We start from the raw sequence: 13,044 nt of genomic DNA, 5'->3' as shown, positions 1-13,044 counted from the left end.
GCCTTCGAGAGGCCCAAGGGAGCTAGGCCACCTCTGTTTCCTGCATCCTCCTGGAAAGAATCTGCTCTGTATATAAACAACTGCAACGTGGCAAAAGAGCAGTCGAGCCCTTGTGCACATCCATCCCGTGTTCAAGTGAAAGAAGAATTGCTCCCTTTCTCTGAGTCATCTGTGGGCAATGTCTAGTCACATCACAAATACTCAGTTCTTGTATAGATCCCTAACTAAACTGATATCAGCAACAGAATAATTCAGATAAAGTTTCAGATAAATTCATGTGCTTATCCAAACACTCCCCTCTCCAGTTGTGAAACCGAGTAACCATGTAGATTCAGCTAGTATGTTTCCCTATCTGAACTTGTTCTCCAAAGTTGGGAACTGAAGAGATGTTGACAGCAAGGGATGATCCTAAACGGCAAGCTCTGATGAATCTATCAAATGTGCTCTTGACTAGGGGTCACCCAGTTTTTCTAAAGCAAGCCTGTATGTAGTGTGTTTTGTTTTTCCTACTTACAGTTAGTGTATCGACCCTATGGACAAATTTTGGCCATGTCAATCCTGCAACACATACCTGTCTTGGAAAGAAGCTTTTAAGTTCCTGTTTGCATTTCCAAAGGGGTTAGCAATGAACCTTGAACTCCCTGCTAACAGGGTCCAGAACCGGTGCTTCTGCCTATGGGTACAGGAGGGTGAACGAAACCAGTGCCCTCAACTCTGTTTGTCTTCATCTGTAGTTTTTAAGCAAATGATTGATTCCTATCAGATCAGTCATCTCTTCTTAACCCAATTTGACTAGCCCATGAGTTTTATTATGCATTTTCTGGCCCTTTTAGTCCTAACTAGGTGTACAACACACCAACCTCCCCTCCCCTCCCCTCTGATCGGCTTCTGGACTGGCTACTCATCTGCTCATACCGTTCTCTCCATTTTTAAAACTTTAACACTAAATCTCAGATGCCAAAATACTCTAACCGTTGCAAGAAAGACAAAATGTATTATACGAGACTGTTCTGGTAAGACTGTGTTTTAATTGCCTATGACACATATATATCACATAATGGCTCAAAAATAGTAGTCTAGCAAAGATTAAAGGAAAACCGATGAAAATGAGCTGTGAATCCTTAATTTGATGTAAGCTTCCGGCAAAAAAATTCAGGGATTAGAATCATTTCAAAATTGTGTCTTCAAAACTAGTATCCTTTACCATCTGTCTTTTATTCATTTTCCTGTGATACAACTAAAAAGGCCTGCAAATACTCCCCTGGGTCTCAGGTAACAGTTTTCCAAGCGCAAAATATCACTTTCTCTGTACAGTGAACGCCGGCATTTGGATGGGCTGGATCGGGTGGACAGGCTGGAACACTGGCTTCTTTCTCATTTCAGAGAGTGTTTTCACTGCAGGGAGCAGCTGATTCCTTTTGATGATCTGTAAGGCCAGCTGGGTATTACCTATAAAAACACTTCCCATCACAAAAAAAGCATATAACAATACCACCACATACAAAGCAAGCCGTCAGAATCCCGCAAGGGGGTAAAAGGTGATGGAGAAGAGCAGTGGTCTGCAACCTTTGCTGTACACTGGAATCATGTAATGCCCGCTGCACCATTCCCAGAAATTCTGATTTAAGAAATTTCGTGTGTGACCTGGGTGATGGGATTTTTAAAAGCTTTGCACTGATTCTAAGGTGGAGCCCAGTTTGATAACTTGTCTACAGGTGGACTGCGCAAAAGAAGGGCTCTAAGACCATGCACTAACCCTACTACAGCTTTTAGGAGGACAAGGCCTGCTGGGTGCCAGGCACTTAATGCTCCTTTTTCAGCTATAAAAAGAGGGGAGCCTTGGAAGGATTTCAGCAAGGGGATATGACTAAGAACTCTTAAAACTTTGGTCCCCTCTCATTTCCCCCATTCAGCTCTCCTTTTCTACTTCACGCCTTCTCTTATGTAGGGCCCACAGCCTTTCTTCCAGTAAGCTACATCCTGGAGGTTGTATATGCCCCAAAGGCATGACCTGGATTTAGGTCTGAATAAAAAATTCTCAGCAGGAACTGGCTTACTGTAAAACTCATTAACGACACCTATGTTTAAAACATCAAGGTATACAACTCAAACCCACTGCATTCTGACTCAGGTTCTCAATTAGAGTCATTTGGATGCCTAAGAGAAAGGTTAATTAGTAGAGATTAATTATAATTGTCAGAAGTTATGCTATTCTTCATTTTCACAGATAAAAGGAAATATGCTTAACCTGCAAGAAGTAGGAATTTGCAAGATACCAAAAACTCCCTCGCTATATTTTTGTCTAGAAGAACTTGATGGGTAATACCCCTTAAATTTCAAAGAGAAAAAGCAGACACCAAAAATCTCGGGCTCTTTGCAGGGCTCCAGTCCTAACTCAAGAGAAGAATCACTCACCATTCTGCAGCTCAAGGTAGACAGCCAGCAGGATGGCTTCAGGGGGCACCTCTTTAGGATGGATCATTGAGGCCGCCTTTGCTCAAAACAAAAAAGAGACCCATGAGAAACTGACAGCGTAAGATAACTCCAAGTAGTGTCAAAAAAAAAAAAAAAAAGGAATGTCAACCTACCAATGACAAATTAGCAAACTTACTCAACCTCACTGGGACACTACAGTTCTGCTTGGATGGTCCTCAGCTGTCTTTGTCTTTTTTTTTTAAAGCTACTTCATTATAACTCTTATTTTTTATGTAATCTAATTTAAATATTTATGTTTTCGGCTGCGCTGGGTCTTCATTGCTGCAAGCGGTCTTTCTCTGGTTGTGGCGAGTGGGGGCTACTCTTCGTTGCAGTGCATGGGCTTCTTATTGCAGTGGCTTCTCTTGTGGCAGAGCATGGGCTGTAGGCGCACAGGCTTCAGTAGTTGCGGAACGCGGGCCTTAGAGCACAGGCTCAGTAGTTGTGGCGCAGGCTCAGTAGTTGCCCTGCGGCATGTGGGATCTTCCCAGACCAGGGATCGAACCCGTATCCCCTGCACTGGCAGGTGGATTCTTAACCACTAGACCACCAGGGAAGTCCAGCTGTCTTTGTCTTGATCCCTCCCCATTAAACTAGACATGTTATTTTTAGTTAAATATTTATCTTCCCTTGCCTAATCCATAATGAGTTCTTAATAGGAGAAAGCTTTCCTTCCCTCTTGGTTTTCTTCTATCTCTTGGCTGTATTTGGTTTTGAGATGGGTGATCAGACACTCCTGACTCTACACTCCAGTCACCCATCCAGGTCTGCTGGTAGTTCTTCACCAGACACACACAGTTGCACCTCTATCCAAATCTGCATGTCTATTTTTTTCCCCTAAGTAACAGCTTAGTATTGTAAGCTGCAAACTCCCAATGTCAGGAATAAGAATTCAAACTTAAAAGGCTGGAAATATTAAAAAAATATACCACTAAGCATGTTCAGGACATCCCTGGTGGCGCAGTGGTTAAGAATCCGCCTGCCAATGCAGGGAATGCGGGTTCGATCCCTGGTCCGGAAAGATCCCACATGCCGCAGAGCAGCCCGCGCACCACAACAAAGAACAGCCCCCGCTCTCCACAACTAGAGAAAGCCCGCGTGCAGCAACGAAGACCCATCGCAGCCAAAAAAAAGCACGTTCAATGTCTCCATTCTTAAGGACTGAAATAGTACAATTTAGTCAAATAAAATTATTTGTTTAGGCAACATGCTGTCCTTTCCTGGATCTGAGAGCCATAACACCAGCCTGCAGTTTTCTGATTTAGTCCTGTTCTGGTTGAAGGTGCTGGTTGTAGGTTTATTCCCTCATTCTGGGCCCCTCTGGGCCGCAGCCTCTTCCTCGTCTTGCCATCAACTGGTATTCCCTCATCCAGGTTCAGGTGCTCATGCTTCCAGACCGCTTTGCGTCTTCCCTTAATCTAATCAGAAAGTGTCCTTTACAAATATTTATTGACCAGAGGTGGGTGTAAGACAGGGATTTACCCTGATAATAAACAGCATGCAAATAACTAACAGTAATCCAAACAAATTTACTGTTAGGGAGAGGAAAGTGAACGTAGTATGAATACGAAGAGAGAAGAGTTTCTTCGAGTGCAGAGCTTTTGGGCAAGGGAAGCCTATCTCTGTCCTCCAAGGGTGGATACCTGAGAGGCAGAAAGCGGGGAGGCACGGCAGTGCAGGCCACGGGGTGAGTGTGGGAGACATCTGGGGGACCAGAAACGGGCACAAGGTCGGGTCCGGGCAGCATTAGAAGAAATCTCAGACTAGTGGGGGTTCTCATCCAGAGCACATGCTCCCAGGTTCCTCGTGAATGAAGCAAGGAGGCTTTTCATTCCTCCTACCACATCACTGATGTACCACAGCTCAGTTCAGAAAATGAGATTTTATACTTTTGGCCTAGCTTTAAATAGGCAAGACCACCTTTACATCATTTTGTGGATATTAAAATCTCCATTTTCCTTCCAACTGGCTAGTTAACACAGGTCATCTATTGTCCTTTGCACTGACTGCAGCCTTTTCTAAAATACAAGAACTCATGGCAACAACTTTATGAGAGAATGGTATTTTGCTTACTGGCTGTTCATAATAGTTAGTGGTGGGCAGGCAACCTCAGAAACCTCTACTTGAGCCCTATCCAACTCTTCACACATCATTGTTCTCCCTCCCAGGCACGGTGGGCCTCCCCATTAACAAGGTCCAGCCACTGGATTAACCTAAAAACCAAGGGACCAAAACAAAACCCCCTTCAGACCCCAAACCAGGCCTGACACCATCTGTCTCTCCCAGCGTGGCTGCCGCCATGGCCACCTGCTGCACAAGAACCTGAGCTAGAGTGTACACACTGCAACTTCACATCCAAAGCCTGTGTGCTGCAGGCCTTGAGGTCCACGGGCACTTTCCAAAGGGCTGTTCAATAGCCCAGCCTTGCCACGGAGAACAGCACAACGTTTTAACTCTTCCCGTTTAACTCCTGCACTCAACTCCTAGATAAGATCAAACGTGTTCCCTGGACAGTCCATCACTTCACTTTACTGATTTTGGATCAGAAATGCTGACCAGATGCCACTAAGTCGACTAAATATCACTCATGGTTATTTTCCACATGGTAAATCTTCACTTCTAGACACAACAAGGTCACCTTCATAGGAAGCTGCCTTACCTTCTGAGAATAGGTTTAATTTCAGTTTCAGTTACTCTGGCAAACATATGGGGATGTGGGTTCTCTTATGTGCTGCTGGTGAATACACCATCTGGCACAAACTTTCTTTTTTTTTCCTTCATTTTTAATAAATTTATTTATTTATTTATTTATGGCTGCGTTGGGTCTTCATTGCTGCATGCAGGCTTTCTCTAGTTATGGCGAGTGGGGGCTACTCTTCGTTGCGGTGTGCAGGCTTCTCACTGCCGTGGCTTCTCTTGTGGCGGAGCACAGGCTCTAGGCACACGGGCTTCAGTAGTTGTGGCTCATGGGCTCTAGAGTGCAGGCTCAGCAGTTGTGGCACATGAACTTAGTTGCTCCGCGGCATGTGGGATCTTCCCAGACCAGGGCTCGAACCTGTGTCCCCTGCATTGGCAGGTGGATTCTTAACCACTGTGCCACCAGGGAAGTCCCTGGCACAAACTTTCTATATTAGAAGTCTGAAAATTCTGCATAACCCCTGATCTTGTAATTCCCTTTTTAGGAAGACATCTCCTAACTGTAAGGTCCATGGGGGCAAGGTTGTATCATGTCCACTTATTTACTACTGTCTTATTCCCTTGGCTTAGCCCAGAAGCACATGTGCTGAATTAATACCCTTTTCTTCCCCCTAATTTTTTTTTTTTTTTTAACTCTTTTGGCTGTGCTGCACAGCATGTGGGATCTTAGTTCCCCTACCAGGGATCGAGCCCACGCCCCTTCCATTGGAAGCATGGAGTCTTAACCACTGGACTGCCAGGGAGGTCCTGAATTAATATTCTTCTGAGGAATTATCCCTTTCCAATTCTGGGAGACTCCTCTGGGGCTGCCAATGGCAGTACCTGTTCTCCTACTACGGGTATGGGTCCCTGCCCATGATCAGTCCAGGGATGGGCAGGTGACCTAAAGAGACCCAATCAGAACCTTCCTTGAGACCTGCTGATGAGGCCCCTCTCAGTGGTAGAAGTCAGGGGTCTGTTTTAGTTACACATTGCCAGGAGCTTTCTTTATTGTATATAGAGTTTCTTTGGTACTGACTTTGTGAACCCTTCTTCTTAAAAGACGTATTTGTAATTTAACTTTTTGAGTGGACAGAGATTTATACAATTCAAAGCTAAAAAGCCTATGAGTATCCAGTGAAAAGTCTCCCAGTTCAGTGCTCCATCTACACAGTACTTATCTTGCCAGCCCTGCAGCCAGTGTTAACAGTTTGTGGCGTGTTCATTTGGAGATCTTTTCTGCATATACAGGATTATATAAAAACTGTTTTGCATCTTGTTCTTTTCACTTAATATGTCTTGGATATGTTACCATTTTAGTATATAGGGTTTACAGCTGCATTGTGTTCAACTATATGGACACACCATTATTGATTTTTGTGAGCCCTTATTTAGATGGTTTCCAATCTTTTGAAATTTCAATGATTAAAATCTTCAGGAAAACTCTCCATTAGGTGCCTAGGTTCATTTGCAACAACAATCAGTTGTGTACCTTCCAAGAATATGTCTGGAGGAGTAATATTCCAATGTTTAACAAACTGATCAGAAGCCTCAAACAAAATAACAGAGCCTAGAAACTCCAAACCCTCTGCTGGCTGCCTCACAAGATGGTCTGGCACTGGCCCAGCCTCACCTGGTGGAGACACTTCCGTGCTTTGTCATACTCGCTCCTCAGGCAGTAGGCGCTGCCCAGGTTGAACAGCATCACGGTCCGGGCTGAGTTGACGGAACTGGGGTAGCATTGAGGTGCCCGCTTCCCAGCTGGGGAGAAGACCAGACACATGTGAAGAGGCCAGGCCAAGGGCCAGGGAGCAACCCCCTCTACTGCCTGAAGAGCTGCTCAGAATAAAGCCTAGCTCTCTCTACTCCTCAGGCGGACAAAGGAAGGACACAGAGGCTCGAGGGTGAGTCTTTGGGAAGCAGGCCAGGCTACTTAAGTCTTTACAAAACGTCTTACTTACAGGATTCCATTGCTTCATTTTCACCTTTGTCTGATCCTACAAAGACATGAAAGTAAATCTGAGGGGGTCGGACAACAGAGTATATTTTCTAAAAACCTAATTTTCTTTATGAAATGGAAATCTAATATTAAAGCAATCTACCACAGTATTTCCTTTTCATGTAGTAGAGGTTCTAATAAAAGATATGAGAATGCTACCTACCACCACCACCACCATGGCCTGAGAAATAACCCTGAATAAAGTGAAAACTAGTCTCACTCCCTCAAAAACTTAGCCATGATTTAAAACTGACTTTTGAATGCGATACTTTTACTCTCCCCTGGATTGTGGAATCCCTCTGAAGAGAAAAATATAAGAATCAAAACAAACTGTTCTAACACTATCAGCCTTTCAAAAGTTAGAATTTAGACCATGTGATAATCAACTCCTAGGTCTCCTCAGCAAACAATTAGCATAAAGTAAGTACAGCCAAAACCGTACAGTGCCGACCTAAAACTCCCTTCCCTTTACAACCGTGCCGTTAAATTTCCACACATCCTGAGTTACAACGGAAAGGCAGTGGAAATGGTGAAGAGTTCTGATCAAATGTGTCCTCATTAACCTTGGTCCTGCTCATTTGAAGAGATCCCTAAGGAGACATCAGTGACATTCTCCGGGTTCAAATGAGTAATAGCATCAGAGATTCTGTCCAGAGAGATGAGGGCTTCTGCAGCATATAAATGGCCCAGAAACCTAAAATGAAAAAAAAAAAACCAACCAGATTCCAAACTGAAAAGTAGGTCATCACAAAAATACTCAAGTATAATAGAATTTGGTGTATGTGTGTTTCACATATTTCAAGTCTTTGAATTGAAATCTAAGTTTATAAATGGGTTGATTAAGAGTCATTTAAATTTTATCTCTTTAAAAATATCTTAAATATACAATAATTTTTATGTTCGCTAAGTAGGAACAAATGACATATCAATTAAGAGAGCAGTTTAGGGGCTTCCCTAGTGGCACAGCAGTTAAGAATCTGCCTGCCAATGCAAGGGACACAGGTTTGAGCCCTGGCCTGGGAAGATCCCACATGCTGTGGAGCAACTAAGCCTGTGTGCCACAACTACTGAGCCTGAGCTCTAGAGCCCACAAGCCACAACTACTGAGCCCACGTGCCACAACTACTGAAGCCTGCGTGCCTAGAGCCTGTGCTCCGCAACAAGAGAAGCCACGACAATAAGAAGCCCGCGCACCAGAACGAAGAGTAGCCCCCGCTCACTGCAACTAGAGAAAGCCCGCACACAGCAACAAAGACCGAACACAGCCAAAATAAATTAATTAAAAAAAAAAAAGAGAGCAGTTTAAAGTTGGCAGTAAATCAACTATATTTCAATAAAAATTTAAAATAAAATAAAGTTGGCAAATTTACGCTGTTCTGTTTATACAGAAAATAACATAAGAAGGTAATGAAGTTCTAAAATAAGAGGCAGATCTGAGGATGGATTCCCCGGGAGCGGAGGATCAGAATTAGGGTCCTCCAGGGGGTTCCCTGGTGGCCTAGTGGTTAGGATTCTGGGCTTTCATTGCTATACCAGGGTTCAATCCCTGGTCGGTGAACTGAGATCCCGAAAGCTGTGCAGCACAGCAAAAGAAAAGAAAGAGGGAAAGAAAAAAAAAAAAATTAGGGGCCCCCAACCCTCTGCTGCTGGAACAGTCAAAAGGCACCAGGACGCCAGACCAGATCTGGGTTGGATCACCTTTACTTCTATTCCAAAGGTGTCCTCCTTTTCACATCATCTATTTTTTGTCCACTGATGTTGGGCAGATGTGCTTTCCCCAGGTTTACAACAGCCTGCTTCTTCCAGTCTTACTTTGAGCCATTTTCCCCATGATCATCTGATTGATTTTTCAAAATTAAAACAGCCTCAGCCATATTACACCTTGCTCAAAATCTTAATGACTTTTTCTACTTGAGAACAAAATAAGACAAACAAAGCTAAACTTATAGATTTAAAGCTCTCCACAATTTGGTCCCAGTTTCCTGTATTCAGTCAACATTCTCACTCCCCCAAAGATTCTTCTGTTCCCACCAGACACAGCGTCCTGGGCGGGACACCCCACTGTGCTCCCTGTGGCCTTGCCTCCTGGGGTGCAAAGCCAGGCCAAAATCCAACTCCTTTTAAAGGCCAGCTCAGTTCTCGCCTCCTTTAGTTGGCCTGTCCCAACTGAATCTGTCCACATGGATCTTGGGTCCTCAAATCTTAGGCTCTTTTCAGTTTGACCATTTTCTGGGATTTATGCACATTAATCACTCAAGAGCTATTTCTTTATTAAGCAATTTCTTTCTTCTAACTAGCAGGAGCTGTAATGCCCTTCTATTTTGCTTCCCCACCAAATACCCTAAAAGAAATGACAGCTTTTAAAAAAATCAGTAACCTCAAATGTATTTTGAAATAAGATATTTTAAAAAACGTGATTAAAGCAGTATCTATAAGCCAATAATCATTATAAAACACAAACACACAAATTCAAAGAACGACTTCAAATTGTTTTCTGTGAATTTACTTAAAATTTTTTAAAAATCAAATTAAATGCCTTCATGATACTCAGAGCCCAGAACTCCAGATGAGGTGTACGGAAGGCAACAAGCAGCTGGGTAAAGCTGCTGTGGTATCTGGGCTGCCACGGGCAGAAAATGCTCATCCTCACTGGAAAGATAGTGGTCTGGCCAGTAATTAGAAACCAATGCTTAGGATAGAATAGTTAAGAGAATTAAAGATGAAGTTATCAGACATGGCTTGGCCAACCCCTCAGGGTTGGCTAAGACATCATAAAATCTAAGAATTTTATTGTTTTGACGTTCAGAGGTAAGAAGTTGATAAATGAGGTTAAAAACCTTCCAGTAAATGCCAAGTAAAGAATCTAATTGGGATTGTTTTAGAATAGTGATCACAATGTCAGCCAGAGAATTAAAAAAAGCAGACAGGATTCGTGTTTCATTTTTGTTAAAAAGAAAAAAAACACACACAACTCTGCTCTACTGACGACCACACACACCACATCTGAGCAGCGCATGTCCAGTGGGGCGGTGCAGGCCGACGTTCCTGATTGGTATTTCACGGGGCTGGGCCACGGGAAGGAGGGAAGGCGCCTTAGAGGTAACGCGACCGACCGCCCTGACCTCGAGCTCAGGACCCTCCAGGCCTGGATATTAGATAAGGTTTTCTCACAGGCAAGCAGGAACGCTCACACTTGAATTGTGACAAATTCTCCTATGTTCCTGGATGCTCTTTTAATTTTATTGTTTTTTTTTTAACACAAAGCATGAAAAACAACAAAAAATAATAAAACACAAGGCATGTTTGGGGAACACTGACCTGAAACAACCTTAATCAATGTAAATTTTAGATGATTATATAAAGTAATACTTTTTTAAAAGACAAAAATAATTAAACATTTATAGAATTGTTCCTCAGAGTACGATCTCACAGTTCTAAATGTTGCATGTTACACACAAAGGGCGCTGAAAGGCAAAAGAACATATTTTGGAAATTATAACTATATACCCACAGGATGAATGAAAAAACAACTGTCCTAATGCTATGCAGAGTACTTGTGGTCTTGGGTAAAATTTCTAGCATCAGCATCATGCAAAGATTCAAAGAATGCTGCATCTTCCTCAATTTCCATAAAAGAAAAGATGATGTGCTTTAGAAAAATTTTAGCATGACAATGACACTAATATTGAAGAGGCATCTGAAGAGTTTAAATAAAACTCATGTACTCAGGAAATGGTACAGTAGTCTGGAAAAATATTTTAAAATTCTTATTTGTCTACTTTAATTTAATTCTTCAAAGCAGATTTATCCTGTTGACCAAACTCCTTTTTGTGTGGGTCTTCTGCTTGAGGACTAAGCTTGTTTGGGAGCTAATATATGATAACATGCTCCAGTCAGACCCAGCAGTGGAAACTACAGAGCCCAAAGATTCTGCTTCCTAATGCTCAGAACGGCAAATGCCATTTCCAATAACCCTTGAGGTGCAACAAGTGAAAAAAATTTCACTACCAAACACACAATTACCAAATTAAGAAAGAAACTTTTTGCTTTCCCTAAGATAATTTTCCACTGGGGGAGTAAAAGAAGCAATATGCACCACAAACTAACTGAAACCCTCCAAAGAAAACAAACCAGGGACACACAGGGCAAGTCATACTTACTTCAGGGATCCTGACAGCTTGGGCTGCTGAAGAAGTTTATCTGCATGATTCAAAGCCATAAGGTTATCACCCAAAGCCAGAGCCACGTAAGCACTACAGGCGAGTATGGAGCACCTGGAACACAAAAGGCAAGGGCTGAAGACCTGAGTTACAAAGTGACAATGATGATATTTGTTAAACAGGAAAGAGCTCCCTAATTATAGCTGTGGCAATCTGGACACCAGGAAAGGAGAGAGGAAGCCACGGTACTAATGGTAAGAATTAGAATGATGTGTAAACTACCGTCTGAGGTTCAGTTTAGCTATTTACCTAGATCATCTTTAGCTTCCATCCCATCTCCAACAAAATAACCAAATGGAGTTACAATATATATTTAGCCTGTAAAAAAATAATATAGTTAATGGCCTAGTGAGAACTTACTTCCATAGAACATTTCTTTTAATATCCTAGAAACGCTATGGAAGCACATTTGCGACTCTGCTAAGAAACACAATTAACTTACTAAAAAATCCATTTAGCTCAGCTTACTGTAAAGTGTTCTCCTCTGAAACTATTAAGAAGTCTATAGGTCTTGCTAAGCAACAGTATCAAGAGTAACTAAAAGAATTTCATTCACATAGGTACTATTATCCTAAATGAATATTCAAGAAAAAAACAGGCTGAATAAATACATGTGAAGGTAAAAAATTTAAGTTACACCGATTTTGCTAGGTTGGGTTGGAAACCTAAATTTCTGTTTTGTTTTCTACTTAAGGGGCAGCTCATTTAAAACAAGTCTAGCCAAAGACTTGACACTAATAGATCATTTGAATGTTAAACAACCGCTCCACAAAGCAATCTTAAAATAAACCCTTGTCAAATAGAAATGAGGTCTGAATGGCCGACCACAAATGACCTGACTTAGATACAGGGTTTTGAGTTATGTTTACAAATTACAATACATATGTATATCATGAAGTGTACTTGGGTTGTAATTTTAGTCTGAGGAAGAATGTAACCATCCTGGCAACACAGAGTTTTCTAACACTCTGAAATCCTCTGACCAGAAATGCCCCTCTGGTAAAAGCGCAGCCAGGCAAATTCAGAAGCAGCCTGCCGTTTCCTCCTTACTGGCTCACTCCTGGTTGCTGGAACCTTATAAAATTATCTACTAAACGAAAAGCAGCCCCTCAACTCCTAACAACACAGAAAAGTAGACTGGCACGAGGAAATTGGTATTTATGGCCTTAGGTTATGATGATAAGGGCTAGAAGATTGCCCACTGTGGGTCCTTGTTTTATATCAGTGTAGAAACTGAGATCCAAAGTGATTAAATATATTCACTAGCTTAGAGTATGTGATTAAAGTCTGGACTAACTAACGGGCAACACTGTGGACTCTCAATTCACAGTTCTTCCCATCCTATCACACTGCTTCTCTGTCAATTCATAAGATTGCCCTAAAAATAAAGCAGAAAGAAAAGATTACATTATGATTTTCCTAATGCATACATAACTATGCACGCATATGTAATCTGTCTTTTTAAAAAGGAAGAAAACAGAATTTAATTGAAACATTACAAGTTTAAATTTTGTTACTGAGCACCTAATGTAAAATCTGAACCCTGTTCATAGAAGAGAGTAATTTAAGAGCAGGCAAGTAGTGTTATTTCCAAAGGGATTTTCCTAACAAGCTGACTGTCATCCTTGTGTCTCCAAGAGCTGTCTTCACTTAGCAAGGCTACCCTGTAGCCAC

The 13,044-nt window shown here is 42.2% G+C and overlaps 1 protein-coding gene across 4 annotated transcripts in view; it reads right to left on the bottom strand.

Moving 5' to 3' along the window:
* Window positions 1-1,006: 1,006 nt before the first annotated feature.
* Window positions 1,007-13,044, bottom strand: part of CNOT10 (CCR4-NOT transcription complex subunit 10) — a 62,862-nt gene continuing 50,824 nt past the window's right edge. For 2 of the 4 annotated variants that reach the window (XM_027088365.1, XM_027088363.1), the window contains exons 14-19: window positions 11,311-11,424; window positions 7,714-7,844; window positions 7,113-7,148; window positions 6,785-6,912; window positions 2,416-2,491; window positions 1,007-1,449 (exon numbers count right to left, since the gene is read on the bottom strand). In XM_027088365.1, coding sequence (XP_026944166.1) covers window positions 1,298-1,449; window positions 2,416-2,491; window positions 6,785-6,912; window positions 7,113-7,148; window positions 7,714-7,844; window positions 11,311-11,424 — 637 coding nt within the window. In that variant the 3' untranslated portion in view covers window positions 1,007-1,297. The remainder of the gene's footprint in view (window positions 1,450-2,415; window positions 2,492-6,784; window positions 6,913-7,112; window positions 7,149-7,713; window positions 7,845-11,310; window positions 11,425-13,044) is intronic. The other 2 variants (XM_027088364.1, XM_027088367.1) reach the window with 1 other exon arrangement.

The sequence above is a fragment of the Aethalodelphis obliquidens genome, unplaced genomic scaffold (assembly GCF_003676395.1).
Source record: "Aethalodelphis obliquidens isolate GAN/ISIS:26980383/991018 unplaced genomic scaffold, ASM367639v1 scaffold62, whole genome shotgun sequence".
NCBI lineage: Eukaryota > Metazoa > Chordata > Mammalia > Artiodactyla > Delphinidae > Aethalodelphis > Aethalodelphis obliquidens.
The sequence above is the reverse complement of the archived record's forward strand: the minus strand, read 5'-3'. Positions and strand labels throughout refer to the sequence as shown.